Source organism: Pagrus pagrus (genome assembly GCF_965226575.1).
Source record: "Pagrus pagrus genome assembly, chromosome: 17".
Classification (NCBI taxonomy): Eukaryota; Metazoa; Chordata; class Actinopteri; order Spariformes; family Sparidae; genus Pagrus; species Pagrus pagrus.
The window spans coordinates 17,092,559-17,112,502 of NC_140201.1; the positions used below are offsets into that span (position 1 = coordinate 17,092,559).

The window sequence follows — 19,944 nt, forward strand, 5'->3', positions numbered from 1 at the left end:
GTTTTGCATCTTATAATATGACACACTATAGTATAGTATAGTATAGCATAGTATAGTATAGCATAGTATAGTAGTAATAGTAGCCTATAGTGAGTGCACTATAGTGCTTTCATCTTATTGTACCTATACAATATTATAGGCTACGATAATATCTAATATATTATTATATACTATATCATACCATAGTACTGTAATTGCAGTGGGTTATAGAGCTCATCCTTGGCGGCACGGAGTAAAAACTGTGATTATCCACATATAAAACCGACAATCTTGTATAATAAAACATCAGCGTTCAGAAGTTAATATCAGTCAGGCACTTCCACCTCGTCCTGCTCCACTTTGTTACCATGGAGAGCTCCAATACCCTAAAGACAATAATAAGTGCGTGCACAGCATGCGGCAGAAAATAATAAATAGATTTATGCGCAATTGTCACATTTAATACATTTACGGAGCGCGCTAGTGAATTCATTATTACACCATATGCTAATGCAGCTGGGTCCGCGTATTTATGAGTCTGTGCGTGTGTGTGTTTGTGTGTGTGTGTGGTGGGGGGGTCTCTCTCTCTCTCTCTCTCTCTCTCTCTCTCTCTCTCTGTTCGCGTGCGCACAGGGCTTTGAAGTGAAACCAACTGCTGTCCCGGAGTCAGAGCTGTGCTGTAATATATGATAGGGAATGTACTCCAGCAGCTCCGAGCCGTGTATTGTTCTCTCCTGAGCCTGATCCACAGTAGCAGCATGTCCCGGTGCTCTGGATGGGAGGTCGCTGTGAACTTGCGCTAAGGCCAACCTATCGTCACACCGGAAAGGAGAACCAGGAGGAGGGATAAGGAACAAAAAAATACTTAAAGAGTAAACATAACGTCGATGTTAAACAGATGGTTGTAAAGCTAAAGGACGCGTGCCGACATCCAGAAGACGCGTTTCTGTTCCGGGATCAATGGAAGCGAGGATAACACATGGATACAGCCGATGTCTACAGGAACGGGCTGCTGTTGAGGTGTGATGGCAGGTCGGACACTGAAACAGGTTGGTTTCGCCCCGATCAAACTTCAGCGGAACCAGACGTGGGACGATTAGCGCGCATTTAAGAGCTGACGATGAACTGAATCACTGTCGCTTACAGCGGCGCGCCTGGAGAAGACAGCAGGTTTATTATGGGAAGCTGCGCTGTGGCATTCGCTGGACTTTTACTGGAATTAGAGGGTTATCCCAGTCGCTGCATCTGGGTGAAGGTCATCCCCCACTACTGATCCGGATATCCTTCAGATCTAAGTGTGTGTGTGTGTGTCAAAATTGTGCTTTCTAATTTTCCTGTTAGAGACAGAGCTGTAAATGACTAAATCAGCTTTCTTTCACACTCTAGACACTCACCAGGTATGCAGATATATGTGTGCCTGTGCAAAAGTTACTTTAAACTATATGTAGCCTAATTTCTATATGTAAAAAGGGTCACTTCTGACCCTTCTGTGTTTTTTTTTTGTTTGTTTATCTCAGACAGTCTTGAATTTTTAAGTGTCTGTGTCTCTGTATCAGTGTGACGCCACAGATGGACGCCCTGTGTAATGGTGCCAAGAAACCCGAGGGCAGTGATCCTGTTGTAGACCCCCGGCCCCCTCCTGCCAAGCTGGCTCGACTGGAACAAAACGGAGCGGGACCCTCGGCCCAGGAGAGGAGCAGGCAGGGGAGTCCTGTAGCCAAGAAACCCTGTCTGGCCCAGAAACCGACCACAGCGAGGCCACAGAGCAAGAACTGGCACAGCAAAGGTACAGGGGCTTATATGAGGAAGCTCAGTCTGGATGTTCTCCTTTCTTGAAACATGATATTACAGATGAGGTGTATGTGTCATGCTCTGCGACATAATCTGTGTCCGTCACCTCAGGGAGTCTGTTGCCGGTGTTCTGCGTGGTGGAGCACAAGGAGAACCCTCTGGAAAGAGAGAGGAGAGAAGAACACGCTGAGTTTGTGCTGGTCAAGAGAGATCTGCTGTTCAACCAGCTGATAGAGATGGCCCTGCTGACACTGGGCTACTCGCACAGCTCTGCCGCACAGGCCAAAGGTGCAGAACGCAAATGCACGAAGAGTAAAAGGACATAAAAACAACAATTGTTTTCTCATATTTTTTACCTTTTGTGTGTGTTCAGGTCTGATCCAGGTGGGCAAGTGGAACCCGGTGCCTCTGTCCTGTGTAACAGATGCTCCTGACGCCACAGTGGCTGATATGCTGCAGGATGTTCACCATGTTATCACCCTTAAAATACAGCTGCACAGGTAGGAAGCTCGCATCACATCTGTTACAGCCAGGTTCTGCTCCTTTTCCCGTCTGTGTGGTGTCTAGAAAGAGTCTAAAAGACCCCCGCCACCCACCGTCTCTAATTTGTAGTGAGAAAATAAAACAGCCAAAGGGCATGGACCAAATCAGACCCATAAAAATGTATTTTGGTGTGCAATCTCCAGCAGAGAATTTTCTTATTCTATTGTAATGCCATTAGATTAAGTTTTAATGGGTGATTTTTATTTGCTTGTTGCAATGAATATGAATGAGGACTTTTAATAGTGGGAGACATTAAAAGTTATTTCCTGTAACATTTTTGAATGATGAATGTGCCTTCCATTTATGTTACAGTGGCTTTTAGTTGTGCCACATATTGGGTCTCGGGTCAGATTCACCACGAGAGTTAGGACAGTGCAGCATTTTATTATTACGAGATACAAAAGTACAGAGGTTAATATTGGCCGTTCCCAGAGCAGACATGTTGACCAATAACATTAACATTCAGACGTCGTTAATTTTATCATTTACTCCTGTGACTGTGGTACCCCTGCTGTGACACAGCAAATATGAAGGACAAAAATGACAAGTGTAAGTGTAAATAAATGAATAAATGTAGAAATAAATAATTAAATACATAAATAAATAAATAAATAAGTAAGTAAATCAATAAATGCAGAAATTAATAATTCAATACATAAATGAATGAATAAATAAATAAATACATGCAGAAGTAAATGTATTTTTACATTTATTTATTTATTCATTTATTTATTTATTTATTTATTTATTTATGTATTCTCACATTTATTCATGTATTTATGTATGTATTGGCACATGAATTTATTTATGTATTTCTGTGTCTGTATGTTAATAACATAGGCAGTCCAACCTCAGTCCAAAGCGGATAAACGGATTGTCTGTTGCGGTGACCTGACCCGTACACAAGTGCTCAGCAGCGCCAGCTTCTGTCCTTCATAGTCAAAATGTTTTCTGTAAAAACGCTAATTGTCTCGAAGAAAGAAGGATGAGTTTATTCATTTAATTGATTAGTTTATGACGAAATTTAGCTTCCTCCCACAGCCCAGACTTTCATCCACACCCATCAAAGTGTGTGTTTCCTGCCCATCACCACTTCATGCTGGGAGAGGCTCCATATAAGCAAGTGACAAACTTTTTGGGATATCTATTTTTCAAAGGGGCACTCCAATGATTTGACTCCTGAAGGTCAGTTTACTAATTACAAGAAGTACTTGAAAGCCTGTGAAAACCAACCAAATCAACAGATTAAATGTTGGCAATGTATGTTTCTGTAAAGCACGGCTACGTTGAAACTTCTTTAGGTTCAGTTAGGTTTAGGCACAAAAATCACTGGGTTAGGGTTGGGAAAAGATTTTGTTTTGGCTGGTTTTGTCGCCACAAAAAACAGCTGGAAAATGTCCCAACGTTTGGTTAAAAGTATGGCAACAGGGCTGGTGAAAACAATCGTATGGGAGCTTTTTGGAGTCCGATGATGTCTTAAATTACATTATGGGACTTAAAGGAGCCAAAGTTCTTGGAGTTTAAATCATATTGAGCACTAAATGTCACGTTTCTCGATTGTGAGTTGCCTTACTTTATGGAAGTGCAGCACTCAATCATTGGACTCTCCCGTTTAACTGTAATATATAAAAAATCTGCAACTCAAGTGTTTTTAATTTGCTCTTTGTCCAGCTGCCCCAAATTGGAGGACTTGCCGGCCGAGCAGTGGAGTCACTCCACAGTGAGAAACGCTCTGAAGGAGCTCCTCAAGGACATGAACCAGAGCACTCTGGCCAAGGAGTGCCCACTGTCCCAGGTATAACACACACACACACACACACACACACACACACACACACACACACAGCTAGCAGCAAGAAGTTCAGGTTGTAAGTGTAATGTATTTGCCTTTCCAAAGCCCTCCGAGTTTGTGTGTGTTTTGTGCCTACTCTGACACGTGCGGCAGAGTGAGCGTGTGGTCCAATAGTTAGACAGGAAGTCAGATGCAGAGGTGGATAAGGTGTGGGGGCAGAGCGCGAGAGAGGAATAGATAAAGAGAGATGGTTATCTGTTAAAAAGCCCTACTGCCTGGGCTGCTGCCTATCTTAATTCTCTCCACTGCCAACCTGTCTGTCCGCCTGTCACTCTGTCTGTCTGTCAGCCTCACCCTCCGTCTTACTCTCTCACTATCTGTCCATCTCTCTCACTCGTTAGTATTTCTCTTTTTCTGCACTCCTGACTGATTCAGCAATAACATCCATATCTGGTTTTAAGATCTCCTTCAATTCTGGTGTGTTTAATTAAGCAAATACAGACGCAACTGCAGAAATACTGTTACATTAATGATGCAGTATTTGGGGGAAAGGCCTCTTTATGAATATTCATAATTATCAACTTAGTCTATCTGTTATTTTGCCTGAGGGTGCGAAGGACATCTACAGTTGGATAAAGATTGCTCGCTATCTCCCTCTTCTACAGACTCCTTCCTTCTCTGCAGATCTGATACAAGTCAATCCTCCCTCCCCCATCTTTCCTCCCCCATCTCTCTCTCTCTATTTCACTCTCTCCCGCCTATCACTCCCTTTACCCACTCTGTTGTTTGCAAGAAGCAGATTAAAACAAATATGAGAAGATGAAAGGTGTAATCAGATGGAAAGATTGCAGAAGAGGACGGTCTTTGGGGAAAAACTGTGTGTGTGTGTGTGCGTGAGCAAATGTGTGTGTGTGTCTGTGTGTGTTTTTTGAGTGTGAGTGAGGCAGACAGACAGAGATGCATAGTCTCTGATGACCTCTAGTGTACACACACACACATATACAGTATGCACGCACACATACATGCATGCATACACATTCTGTGTTAGCACACACGGAGCTCATACACTGACACACTCATCTGTCTTTATTATCCTATTTACCTGGGGGTCTTTTTAATAACACAGATCTGAGTTCATTAATATCAGATGTGTGAACAGCTGAGACACCCAGGCCGCCCATAGCAGGAGCTCGGAAACTGTAATGAATTTCTATTGTCTTTCCCCCTCTGTTTCAGAGTATGATATCATCTATTGTAAATAGCACTTACTATGCAAATGTCTCAGCTGCCAAGTGTCACGAGTTTGGTCGATGGTACAAGCACTTCAGGAAGACCAAATGCTTCAAAGGTGAGGGATTTCAATCAAGCCTGCAAACATTAAGTGTCTGATAAGTCTAACAGCATGTCCTACCATAAATCCATACTAGAGTCTCAGTCTGCACAGTCCATTCTATACTAACAGGAAATTGTATAACGCGTCAGACATCAATTAAACGGCGACTTTGGAAAGTCACTGGTGTTTAAACCAGAGAGCCGCGCCTCTCACTTGGATTTAGGGAGGGATGACTGAGAAACTCAGATCAAACTGTCAAACTCTGCAGTGCTGATCACATATGAAACACGATTCTGTTAATGCATGGCTCAAATGTTTTTTAACATAATTAATTAATACGAAAAATGTGTCACCCGGCTGCGATTGCTCCAAACCGGACCAGCCAATTTGCTCAGGAAAACATGGACACCTGCAGCATGTTTGTATGGAAATTCTGTGAACTTCACAAGCAGCAACAGCAGCTGATTTAACAGATTAGAGCATTTATAAAGACACAGGGGGAGCAAGCTTGTACCACATGCTTACAAAGACTTCTATCAAGCATAAATCCACCTAATGGAGATGAAAATGGCAACTCAGAGGTTGTTTTTTTTCAGGGTTCCAAGTGCAATTGACTGCAGCATTTCTCCTTATTGATTCGGTGTGGTTGTAGGTTTCATACCTTTTGAGCAAAAGGGAATACAACACATTCATACAACGTCATTTATATCTGTTTCTAAATCTAAAGAATATTGGTGTGTTTTCTGCTGCATTGATAGTCCAGTTATATGAAAGACCATCTGCCAAGCAGTGAAATACTCATTTCGAACTGTTTTCCCCCAAATGTTTCTCAAGGTGTCTCAGTAACACCTGAAATTTATTCAAACATTTCCAGCTGTGAGCTGCTGCTCCATCTAATTTTTGCATTGCATTATGGGAGAATAGTGTCCCTCAACAGCACACTCAAAAACCAACCGTTTTTAATAAGCATGCCATCAAATCTGATTATACTGACGACTGAGTAAAGCAGCAACTAGCGATTATTTTTTTATTGTTGATTGATCTGTTCATTATATTCTGGATTAATCGATTAGTTGTTTATTCTATACAATGTCAGAAAACAGTGAAAATTGTCAATCAGTGTTTTCAAAGCACAAATGTTTTCTAATGTATTGTAAGATATAAGTTTATTGTCATAAAGTAAAGAGTAAAAAATAAAAAGTAAGAGTAAAGACACATTTAAGAAGCTGGAATCAGACACTATTATTATTTGGAGTATCAATAATTGTTCATCTGTCTTTCCTTTTCCTGCACCAGAGATTGACAGCTTCTCCGACCAGACCGCACATATCACCCTCACCCAGCAGCCAATTACAAGCAGCCCAGCTGATCAGAGCTCCACCCTTCTTTTCTCTCGTGGAGAAGTTCCTAACATATGTGGCCGTCCCCCACTTGGCCTGCGCCCTCATGGGTTGGTAACCCAACCTCTGAGCTCTCAAATGGTCAACCAGCAGCTTGTGATGGCCCAGTTTCTCAATCAGCAGTATGCTGTTAGTCGTATGCTGGCTGGCCAAGGTCTCTCACCCTCCCCACAGCAGTATCTCAACCACCCGCCTGTAGGTCGGGCTCCTGCCAAGGTCTTCTCCAAAGCCCCTGATTCCCAAGCCCCGCAGCAGGCACACTGTGGCCAAGGGGGAGGCCCCACAGTCGGGCTGCAAAGCCAGACGTCGGCTGGGTCTTCTGTGGGGCCAACGGATGTGCCAATTGAGATCTACCACTGTGTGCGGGAGGAACTGAAGAGAGCAGGCATCTCCCAAGCCATCTTTGCCCGGGTGGCTTTTAACAGGACCCAGGTATGGATCACATAGATCACAGTGACTGTGATCTGAATTAAACTGTTTGCAGGTGATTATCTTCTGGAAGCGTTTTCAGGTGTTGCGGTTGGAGCAGTGTCTTCTGTGAATATGTGGTTTGATGGTTGGCACGCTGGCATGGCCTTTGCCGCAGTGCCCCCTCCCCCCATGCATGTGTGTATGTGTGTGTGTTTGTGCCAGCTCTCTGCAGCACAAAGCTGGTGCCAGCACTGAAGCAGCTGCTGGGCCAACTAATCACAACCCCTTAGAGAAATGTTGTCTCCCTCTCTACCTCTTCTTCTATCTTACTGTCCTTCCATCTTGCCACCTTTCACTCTCGCAGCCCTTCTATTCATTTAATCTCCACCTCTGATTGTTAATGCAACTTTTTAAAAATATTTGCCTTCCTCTTTCCATTGGTCTCCTTCATTTTTGTCTCACTCTGATCGCCTCTAACACTAAAATGCCACCTTATCCGTGTCCATCATCTTACATCCACCACCACACGCAAAGGGATGGAGCTCAGAGGAATGGCTAAGCCCACTGTTATTATTATTCTTATTATTATTATAACCGTCATTATCATTTTCATCACAATAAGCAAAGCTAGTTATTATCCACCCCCATGTTTTCCCCATTGCCAAGTCCAAGGTGCTCCAGCCCTACAACTTTGGCATGATGCCAAGATGCCATATAAAAGTGAAGGGAGCATTTGTCATGAAGCCTCCATCTATTTGGAGGGAGGGTTTTTTTTTGGGTGGATCCAAAGATGATCCATGATTTGAATAAGAAGGCCGTTTCCCATCCCTCCATTTCCGTGTCAGTGTGAAATCTGATTTCTTTTCAGGAAGGAAGCCCTACAATCTGCATGTGATGTTTGAAGGCTTTCCTGCATAAACACATACACAATAATGCTGGCTCTACAGGCATGCTTAGCTGATTGGGAACTGGCTCTGTATCATCTATAGCTGTGAAACACTAAACCACAGGAACTTGACAAGGTTTGAATGAGATCCAGATTTGGGTTGGAGGGGCTTTTGCAAAATTCCTTCAGGCACATGAGAAACTTTTTATTAGGATCTTTGTTTTATGATTAAGGGGCACAACCATAATCTTTAATAACCTGGTCTATCAAGCCTCTGTCCAATTAAATGTTTTCTACCTTTATTTTGTACATCATACAACTTGCAGTTTAAAAGAATAGCTCGACATTTTGAAAAATGCGCTTCTTAGCTGAGAGTTACAGAAAAATATCAATACCACTCACTTCTATGCAGTAAATATATAACTAGAGCCATTAAACATTAAGATTAGCTTGGTTTAGGGACACAGGCAGCCTGGCTTCATCCCAAAGGCCTACCAGCACCTGAAAAGCTAACATTATAACTACAACATTATACCTCCTTTGTTGATACTGAAAGGCAAAAACAACAAGTTGAGCTTTTCCCCCAGTTTCCCATCTATATGCTAAGCTAAGCTAACCTGCTGGCTGTTGCTTTATATTTAACAGACAGATGTAAGAGTGGTGTCGATCAGGGATAACTCTGATGGTGACCCCCGCAATATTTTCACCACAGTAATCAGTTTCTCAGAACAGTCATCCAAAACCACTATACACCAGTTTTCCTGGATTCATTTGCGTGTATTACTGTGTGACTATCAATGTGTGTGTGTGTCTTTACCAGGGCCTGCTGTCAGAGATTCTACGGAAGGAGGAGGACCCCATACACGCCTCCCAGTCTTTGCTGGTCAACCTGCGGGCCATGTACAGCTTCCTGCAGCTCCCCGAGGCAGAGAGGGAGCGCATCTACCAGGAGGAGAAAGACAGAAGCCTGACTGGATTCACCCCTGGCTGCAATAATACGCCTCCAAGACCCACACAGGTCAGCCAGCAGACAGACTGCGACAGAGAGAGAGAGAGAGAGAGAGAGAGCGAGATGAATGTTGTTTACCTCATCAAAAGTAAAGAGACAATCTTTAACATGAATTGTACGGATGCACAGAGGGTTAATTTTAACAATGGCATTTGAAAGAGGATGTGATCAACAGCAAACCATAAATGATCATATTAGTGACTTGCTCTGAAGCCGCTGACCTTTCCTCTAATAGCACCACCATTAGATGTCGAGACAGCAAAGAACATACTGCAAGGAAGGACATATTTGCTTCTCTCAGTATGGTTTGTAATTCATTTGGTGATCCCTTAGCTGTGATCCCATCATCAGGTCAAAATTGCAATTTGACAAATACTATTTTTTTTTTACCAAATACCTCCAAAGGTGCAGCTGTACTTTGTGTTTAGTGCTTATTAGCAAATGTTAGCATGCTAACATGGTAAACCGTGATGGTGAGCATTGTAAGCATTATACCTGTAAATGCACATGAGGATTGTAATTGTGAGCAAGTTAGCATGTGCCTTTGCCAGTGAAAATAGTGGACTGAGCCACCAATAGGTTTCTGAAGAGCCACAATGAAGCTCAAAGTGGGTCATACCTCCCGTCGCCATCTTTGCAGTACTTGACTCTGCCTAACTCCCAGCTAATCCAAAATGGGCAAAGAGGTGGAGCGTGGGTGGAGCTGAAGCCCACCTAGCTGAAAGCTACCAAGTCAGCCACAGCTAACAAGCTAGCTGTGTGTCTGTGTTTGAGTTTAATATTGTCAGCACTCGCCAGTTTCTTTCTGTTATCCTCCAGTAATTTCTTTTCATACCCTCATACAGTGGTCAGGAGCAGGGAAATTAGGTATAGAGACCAAAATTGTTTTTTGTACCAGGCTGCAAGCATATGGAGGACTAAACATGACTTAAGTATAAATAAATAAATAAATAAATAAATAAATGTATAAATAAATGCTGAAATAAATGAAATAATAAATAAATGCATGAGTAAATGTATAAATAAATAAATGTATAAATAAATACAGGAATAAATAAATAAATGCTGAAATAAATGAATAAATAAATAAATGCTGAAATAAATGTTGGGACGCCTCAAATGACCATTTATGGAACTGCAGTTTTTGGTACTTCTGTGTTGGCTTCATTTTTCAGCCCTGGAGGTTGCTGCTTGGATGAGATCTGCGCCCTTGATCGCTTCATCTCTTTTGTTTTTCCACCCATTTCCTCCCAATCTGCTATCAGCTCCCTGTTCAGTACACTGCTGACACCCTCTGTTGCCCTGGAGAGGGTGCAGACTGCCACATGTTTCCTCTAATATACATGAAGTCGCCAGCTGTTTCTCCCGCCAGGGAGGAGCTTCCTTTTTAGGGAGTATCATGTTAATCGGCTCATGCTGCCCCCCCGGTTACACCTTCCCTTTATATGGACACTTATAGGGCTGCATAAGGGAGAAGATCCTTCTCTGGCTTCCCATCTCAGAATACTTAAAAGTGATTTTGCCAGACTGCAAATTGTCTTTCTTCTATATTAGATTGATTTGCTTCAAAGGCTTGCTTTTAAAATGACTTCGCTTGTCTTCTTGTCCATCTCTTTTTAGGCACGACTGTCCCCAGTTGCAGGAGACAGAGGGCTGAGGACGGACAGTTGCGTTCTCAACGTAAGCGCTTCTATCTACGAGGAGATTCAGCATGAGATGAAGAGAGCCAAGGTGTCACAGGCTCTGTTCGCAAAGGTTGCCGCCTCCAAGAGTCAGGTACCTGTTGGCTTCCTGTTGTGAATCTGATGCAGATGTCAAGTCTTAAACACACACATATTTAATGTTTCTCCTGCTAAATTGTTCAAATTCAGCTTCTCCGATGAATTCATTTCCTCAGTTAAAGCAGGGGTGGCTGGTGTGTGTGGAGGGAAGCCCAGATAATCAAGCAGCAGCTGTACTCTGCAGAGGACTATCATCAGTGCATCAGACTGCTATTGTGTCCTAAATTATCTCCTTAATAGTCACCATACAAAAACACGTGCACGCATACACACCACTTATTTGTGCACATAGACGTACTGTACTAGCGCACGCATGCACACAAGCAAACAGATTCACTAATACCCACACACACAAACACACACACAGGCATGATTTGAGTGTTTATTGTTCTCATTTTTATGGCGGCCCCATAAGCTTGTTATTGCCTTTTGTTTTGAGGATAATTTCCCTTCATGGAATGGGGGGATTTTAGCTGTCTCATTTTCTCTTCCTCTCGTGCATGTCTCCAATTTTCACTTTTCTTTCTTCCTTTCTCTCTTCCTCCCATCTCTCTACTCATCATGAAAATGTTTGGAGGTCATTCGGCGGTCATGCCAGTAGAGACAGGTGGTCCAAAACCCCTGAGGTTCTTTTTCTATCTCTTTGCTGGCCTCCCTTTTTACTTTACTTTCTCTGTGTTCTCTTTATCTCTCTCTTTCTCTCCCTCTCCCTCTCTTCTGTATTACCCGGCTGTTTGGCAGGCATAACCGTGCTGGATCTCTCTGTTCTATCTGCACTGTGCATCTGGATGGCATTGTGTGCTAGACTTGGGCTACAGCCAGGTGTATGTGTGTGTACGCGTGAATCTGTGTGTGTGTGTGCATATCAGCCTGCTTGCAAACGTAATCACGCTCCAGTTCATGAATCTGAAACTAGCTTGGCTTTACCCTCCTCAATCTGCCACTCACAAGTTTCTTCCTTGGTGATGCAGAAAAAAGATTTGAGCTAATAAGAAAATCTCTCCATCATCTTTTGCCTTTACCATTAGAGGATCTACCTCCTACTTTATTTATGTTCGTATATTGAGAGCAAACAAGGGACAAATGAGATGCTTTACAACATGAACCCAATTTGGATGAATGTAAAAAGTAAATTATTGTGAATTCATAGTTTATAGACCTCTGCAGTTATTACCACATATATCTAATTAAGTTCTAATTAGTCACAAAATTAATAGGAGAGTGGGTGTATCGGGGTGACATGAATTAAAACTCATTGTATAAATGTTCATGGTGTTGCCATGGCAATTTTGATGTCAAAACTGTCCACGTGTCCACACTATAGAACAGAAAATATTATATTTTGCTCATATGCTGCATAAATGTTGAAAAAAGAGGAACAAACTGAATTTGTCTTTACAATAAAACAGCAACTCCATTTGGAGGAAGGTAGTCTGCACCTGTAAACTTCCCCAGAGGTGGATACCTGGTCAATCCAGGCAACATGTTTTACATAAGTCTTTATAAAAGACATGAAATAACATCAAACATTCAATCCATTTCCTGTTTAATGCGCCTGCAGCCAAACAGAAAACTTAAATGGGAATTTAATAATTATAAATTATCCCAAACATCTTTTTCTGCTTTTTAATCTCTTACAACATAACGTATTGGCACATATCAGACAATGTGTATGCCCATACGATATATCTGTGATAGGCCAACATTGTCCAACCAATTGATATTGCTTCCGTTAGGTATATGAAGATGAGCTTCTTTATGAAGAAATATTCACTAATTAATGAAGTAATTACCAAGATTATTATCTTAATTAGCAAGGCTAATGGATATGTCTGTTATATCATGGCAGTTATGACAGGACATTTGGCAGCTCAGCAGCTTCTTGTTGCAAAATACAAGTTATTTTTTTCTTATTGTCAGAGGAGGTCAGATAGAATTGCACCAAGAGCTATATTATACATGCTAAATAGGGGCGCTACCCTTCCTCCTGCAGGGCTGGCTGTGTGAGCTGCTGCGTTGGAAGGAGGACCCCAGTCCAGAGAACCGGACCCTGTGGGAGAACCTGTGCATGATCCGCCGGTTCCTCAGCCTCTCCCAGACTGAGCGAGACGCCATCTATGAGCAGGAGAGCAGCAACACGGCGGCACAGCAGCACTGCACTGACAGGCTCACACTGCTCAGCAATGACAATACACTGGTGAGACCACAACAACAAGATAAACACAACACCACTTCACACAGACGGCTGTTACTAACAACAAAAAGTCCAAAATGTTTTCTTTTTTCCATCTTATCTTATGAACTATACCGAAAAAGCAATTTGGAATCAAAAACAAAACATTAGCAGCAAAAGGCAAGCAGATAAGTAACTGTTACCCTCCAATCAGCAATGTGTTTGACTGGAAGCTGCCCTTACAAAAGCAGACAAGACAAATCGAAATCTTCTTTTAGAAGAAAGAAAATACATCTCATTGAATCTCGGAAGTCATCACACAGATCTCGGGAATGTGCAGTAGAAAAGCGGTGCCACAGTAATGACAGCTAAATGCCAAAAATGGCAGATAAAAGATGATAACCACTTTGAGCAGTGATCCGTGTGGCTGATAGTTATTTTATGGCTCGGTTATAGCACAGACTCCCAGTTAACATGTCAAAAATTAGTTGTGTATCTCTCTGTGAAAGCGCAGAATGGTGCCTGAGGGTATTAACAGCAGGACATGAAGACTTGACATGTACTGGTTCTGACACTGATTGGTTCTGTGGACATGAACCCTGGATGGCTGCATTGCACAGCTCGAACAAGTGAGGTCAAATGAAGGACAGAACTTTCCCCGATTGCTATATTTAGATTCTTTAGAGCTCCCACGAGAGACAATTGTGAAGTAACAGCAAAGCATGTTTAGTCTTTGGTCGTTATCTGAGAGCAGCTCTGATGACAGTGAGTCAGTGTTTGTAATTTAGAGAAAGAAAATGTGATGCCAGTTCTCTTTAACATACAGTAACCATCTAAAATGAATAGAGCATGTTTCATCAAGCAGTGAAGTAAATCATTATATAGCCAATTACCGTACCTTTAAAAATAGAATCTGCAATAAAATGCAAATTAAAAAACTAAAAAATTGTTCTTTTATTTGTAAGACCTATCACTTCAAATCATTCAAACACATTTCTGTATTTCTACTGTATGTCTCTTTAAAGCACTTGTGTCAATAAATAAATAAACTTGCCTTTTTTCTCTCATCAGTACCAACGCAACTCCCCGCTGCCACAGCAACACCATCTCCAACCGCATCAGCCCCTGCAGCCCGAGGCACCACCTCACCCGTCTCCTCTGCAACCATGTGCCGCCTCGCCAGCCGAGTCCGAGGCTGGGGGCAACTGGGGCCACATGAGGGTACGTCTGCAGGGCAGGGGCAGCGAGAGAGGGGACAGTAAGGATTGGGTCGAGGGTGGTCGAGGAGAGATGAGCAGTTTGGGAGGGGAGTGGGCTTGTACTGGTAGGGTGTGGGACAAGCATAATGAAAGCAAGGAGCAGGTGAGGGATGAAAATGTGGGTGAGGAAGGGACTAATGAGACTGTTGGAGACAGCAAAGAGAGCAGAACAAAGGAGAAACTCACTATGAAGTGGCCCGGCGCGAGGGATGATGATGATGCAGATAACAAGGTCGTAGATGGAGATGAGGTCCAAGGTGAGGGCTTAAGACTGTCCCATGAAGCGCTGGGAATCCTGCAGAGCTTCATCCAGGACGTGGGCCTCAACCCGGACGAGGAGGCGGTCCACACCCTGTCGGCTCAGCTGGGCCTGCCCAAGCATGTAATCCGAAGATTCTTCAACAGCCAGGACCATGAGCAGCATCAGCACGACAGCCAGAGCCCGAAACACAGTAGAGACAAGCAGCATGGCTGTACAGAGCCGAGCCTTTCCCAGGCGGACAGAACTGTGGAGGAGCAGGAGGAGGAAGGTGGTGGGAAGAGCGATACAGAAGAAAAGGAGGAGGAGAAGCAAACAGGAAGTGAAGGGAGCGAGATGACTCTTTTGAAAGAATCAGATGTTGGCACTCAAACCATTCCCCCTCTAAAGGAGGAGCAGGAGAGCTTCATCTAACCCAAGCACATGTAGAGACATACTGTATCTTGGATGACTCCCAGTGTTTTGGTATTGGAGTCTTGTACAGCTATGTGTCCATAAAGGCTGTGGGAAGACTAAGAGATGACTTATTGTATATGTTTATACCACAGCTTAGAAGGATGCTGGTGTTTAAACATCGAGAGAGACAATAACTGTGGCTATATGTGCAGGTAATGTCATGATGTGTAGATATATCTGTCTGGATGAATGGGACCCCCAATACAAAGAGCCTCAGATTACATATCATATTAAAAAAGAGTAAATGTCGTGGGTTGACTGATCTAAAGTTTGAGAAATGTTCATGCCAGAAATGCCTTGTAGAAAGTGGCACTGCCAATCTGTTATTATCAATTATCAATATGTCCATTGGTTTTCTTTTTACTATGTTTCAGTGTTCTGAATCAGATTTCAGTCAGATTTGTCACTGTCATCTCTTACATTGTTCAAGTTTGTCTGTCACATTGTATTAAATATCAAGTTTCCTGATGGTGTTTTTAAATGAAAGGATGGCTGAAATGCTGAATGATATTTAGCATCTGGAATTCAAGCTTTTATAAATCCTCTGCATTTTTTAACTGCAGTTCTTAAAGCTGCTGTAAGTGTTATTTTCTTATTGATGAGCGTTAAAGAGCTCTGTAATCCAGTGTTTGGTCAGTAACCCATGTCTCTCCTCCCTCCTCTCATGCAGTAAAAGATAAAAAGATTTTTTTCTGGTATTCCTGCCCATTTTATCTAATCAGGACAGAGAACTCCATAAAGAGGCGTCCTGTCTGCTCGTGAAGGCACAGAGAGCAGGATCCTCCTGGCGTAGAGAGGAAGGAGGGGATTGCTAACTGCAAAACAGACTGGAAGTCAGCTAAAATGACAACAACGCTCACAGCAGCTTTAATAAATCAGTGGACGAAACGGTAAATCTTTACAAGACCGTGTAACACCAGAATGTGAGTGGTCACTAAGGAACGAGTGAGGAATGATCTGATCAATGAATCGTTAAGAGTAGTTCTTGAATATCTTTGATTCAAGAACTATAAAGCAGATAATGATGAGTTAATAGTGAACAGACTGGGAGATACTATATTAATGAATAGATGAGGTATTGATTAGTTCAGAAATATTTTTAAATCGACACGTGGACCACTTTTCTTCATGAGTTGTTCCTGATTAACTGTGATTAACAGCCACTGAGCAGCACAAACTAGTAACGACTCATTCATTACTCCCTTAAATAAAATGAGTGGTCTGTCATTACAGTACCTCATGATTACCTTACCATTACTTACCCTTTTCTAATAATCATGAAGGAGAAGCCTGTTCTCTAGTAACTCTTCATTTTCAACAACTCATTGGACGTTCATGGATTAAGTCATTCCTAAAGTGTTTCTAAATAACTTCTCACATTTTGATGTCCTGTGTTGTTAAGGTGAAACAATGAAAACAGACACATCGGATCAACATGTGGACTTTTAAAGTGTGTCTACTGCAAATGAGTCAATTTTTGTTCCTTTTTCCCCAACTTCCTTCACAATGTTAGATTCTGTCGAGCTCTAATTTGCTCCTGAACACATCATAGTATAATTACAGTACTTCTATTAATGCATGAATCTCTAAATCTCCCAAAATATCTAGTTTTGTTATTTTGAGTGTCATGTTTACACATCTTGTGGTTGTCATATTGTGCTGATTTATCATTTGTACTGTAGCAGAGACAGACAACAATGAAGAATCTTTATAAAAGTATCCCTGAAAGTTTTTTGACACTAAATCATCATTATCTGTTTCACACGGAGCGTGCTGTATGGGGTGTTTCATCTTTGACTAGAAATATAAGACTGAAGCTGTGCAGAGTGTACGTGAAATGTTCAAATTAAAAGACAGCACTTTCATTTGTAAAAATAAACAAATAAATAAGGGTAATTCATTATGTATGTAGGTATGGTCATTACTTCAAATCTGTGGTGAGCGTCTGATCTTACAGTTGGTAACAATGATGGGTGACTAGTCTTCTCAAATTCATACAAATAGGATAGGTTACGACAGCAAATCACCATACTAACCGCTAACTGTAGATGCTGTTAACTATCTAGCTCAGTTAGCCATGCAGCTAGCGGTGCGAGCTGGGAGCTTGGATTGGTATTATGTAAAAAGGACAGGCAGGGGCTAGCTGGTAAATGTGCATTATGTAAGAACATAATGCACATTTACACTTACATTTTTTCATTTGGTTCTGCTGCAGACATTTCACAGATCCATTTCATTACATAAACAAATATGGTGTTTCTCACTGGAAAACTTAGGTTTAATGCCTCATGTGATTGAACTGGAGGGCATCATGCTATTTCTGCTTTCTGACAAATAAAAAGATGGTTGTTTTCTCCCTTAAGTAGCATAATATCAGCAGATGACCTCTGCACTTTTTAAGTTTTTAAACTTATTTAGTTGGGACATGTTAGCAATGTATAAAATTGGATTTGGGGACAGTTTATTAGATTCATCACACTAGAAAGTGTCTTTGAAACAGGCAAAGAAGTCCAGTAAATAAGAGATGAAGCTCATTTGTCAGAGTGCTATTTTAAGACGAGCAATAGCCTGCTGCAAAAGAGCCATTAAAGAGTGAGTCAATAGTTTAAATGTCCACTGTCTGTGCTGGTGTTATAGTTATTACTGATTATTTCCTCTTATGCGACCGTGTCGGTGTGGGTGAATTGCTGCCATTGTTTCCAGCCATCAGACAATCTTGTTCTGTGCTGATCACCAGGGCTCTCTGTACCAGTGGATCTGTGTCTCTGTACGATCACATGTCCTTCAGTGCCAGCGTTTGTCTCCTTTTTATTCTTCTTTCACTTTATCTGTCTCAGCGGCTTCTTCTTTCTGTATCTCTGCCACTGACTCTCGTCTGTCTCTCCTCGGGACTTTTCACGGTGCAACATTCAAGCCCCATTTGGTCAGAATAGCTTTATAGAGTAATTCAATAAAGCTATGCTCTTTTTCTGTCATCTGTTTCCATGGCAATACCTTAGTCAGGGCCAACAAAAGGCCATGAAAGCCTCATCATCAGTGATATTAGCTATAATAATGATGATAATGGCGCTCTTGAAATGCCATTCCTGTGATGATGATGGTGGTAATGGCGATGATGGTCATTATGACTGCTTTGTGTTAACCCCCACCACTACACAAACGACCACACACACACACACACACACACATATACACACACACACACGCACGCACACAGCACTACCGATGCACATTTGGCTCATTAATGCCACTTAATGTCACTCCCTGTGTGCATTTTCATATAGACTATTTTCCCATCAACACTGTCCTGCTGCTTTTGCTTCAGTTTGTTTTTGTGTTTTCTGTTTTGTCTGTAGGAAGCACTTTGGGATGAAGGTGTTTGATTAAAAGCACTCTACAGATAAAACTTGACTTGTCTGACCTCAGAAATTGCTGCAATTACGTCTCCATAAAACTATCCTAATTAACCCTCCTGTTGTAGAGGCCCTTCAGTGTTCTTGCTTATTCACGATGTGTTTTATTTCTCCTTGGTGGTGTGATCCACCACAACCTGGTGCACTACCAATGCAGCATTCTTTCTTTTTATTTATATATTCATAAACTTGCCATCCACATACTACGTTGCTGTTTACTTATGCAAATAAGGAGCTTGAAAGCCACAGTTCATGTGCTGATAAAATTGTAATAGAATTTGCAGTCCCCTGTGTGATTCAATCTCTGCGGTATTTAGTAATTGGACATCATCTATGATTGGAGTAATGTCAAAAATTATTTTTACAAACCTGTCTAATGGGATAGACATGTGACTACAGGAGACAACGCAATATTTAGGGCTGTGGTAAGCTCAAATTCAAGGAAGACAATCTAGGTGCTGTTTGTGGTCAGTGAGACTAAGTAAATAAGCCTTTCAATTATGGGAAATATGCATAACTTTATATACTGTATTTAAAATATTTGCCCTGACAGTTCATTTGGCTAGTGTAGCAATACTAAAGCTTTACCAGAAGGCAGTTGTTAATTCTGCACCCATTTAAAAAAAGGCAGCCTTTTAAAAGGGTTTATAAATTGCAGACATGTGACATCAAGTCAAGTCACAACCTTTGCCAAGAAAAGTCATGTCCCAAGTCGTGTCAGCCCTAAGACACTGCAGTATGTGGTCTTTAAAAAGAGAAAAGACAAGCTATTAATACCTAATACCTAATACCTGATAATGATATCATTGGCCAATATATCTAGCCTGTCTAAAAAGTAAAATTATTATTGATATTCAGTAAAATAATCTAATGTAATGGAACAAATTACATTTCCATTGCTTTTAAATAATCAAATACTGACAACTAGACTAACAAAAACTAAAATCAATATATAAATAAACTGAAAACATAAAATTAATATACACCATCCAAAATATACAGACCATCTAAAACAAAATCAATTTATTAACAAATAAATGTCATATAAGCAGAATTTGTTATATATATATATATATATATATATATATGTATATGTATATATATATATATACAGTACAGATCTATAAAGCATTATTCAGTGTGTAAAAAAGTACCCTAAAGTCCTACTAAATGTTAAGATATCATGCTAAAATATTACTTGAGTAAAAGTCTTAAAGTATCTGATATTAAGTGTACTTAAGAATTAAAAGTATTTTTTAAATAAATGTACTAATGTAAGTAAATTATAAATATTCTATGGGTCGACACATATTGGACAGGCTGATACTCAGCATTTTTATTATCTTTGATTATTGAAATCAATATTTTTTAACCCGATTGCTAGTGAAATAAAATGTATTTCTAAATATTATTGTTAATATAATAATTATTAAATGATCTGAATAGCATTCACTATTTT

General features: G+C 41.2%; 1 protein-coding gene across 2 annotated transcripts; it reads left to right on the plus strand.

Moving 5' to 3' along the window:
* Positions 1 to 681: 681 nt before the first annotated feature.
* satb1a (SATB homeobox 1a) lies at positions 682 to 16,942 on the plus strand. 2 transcript variants are annotated; one of them, XM_084379787.1, is made up of 11 exons: positions 682 to 1,028; positions 1,536 to 1,765; positions 1,882 to 2,058; positions 2,144 to 2,270; positions 3,985 to 4,108; positions 5,342 to 5,453; positions 6,735 to 7,270; positions 8,956 to 9,153; positions 10,765 to 10,920; positions 12,919 to 13,122; positions 14,170 to 16,942. In XM_084379787.1, exons 2-11 carry the CDS (start codon positions 1,549 to 1,551, stop codon positions 15,028 to 15,030), a joined length of 2,712 nt encoding a protein of 903 aa, XP_084235913.1. In that variant the 5' UTR covers positions 682 to 1,028; positions 1,536 to 1,548; the 3' UTR covers positions 15,031 to 16,942. The 2 variants fall into 2 exon arrangements, with proteins under 2 accessions (XP_084235913.1, XP_084235912.1); XM_084379786.1 differs by lacking the exon at positions 682 to 1,028 and adding an exon at positions 1,217 to 1,274.
* The last annotated feature ends 3,002 nt before the right edge of the window (positions 16,943 to 19,944 follow it).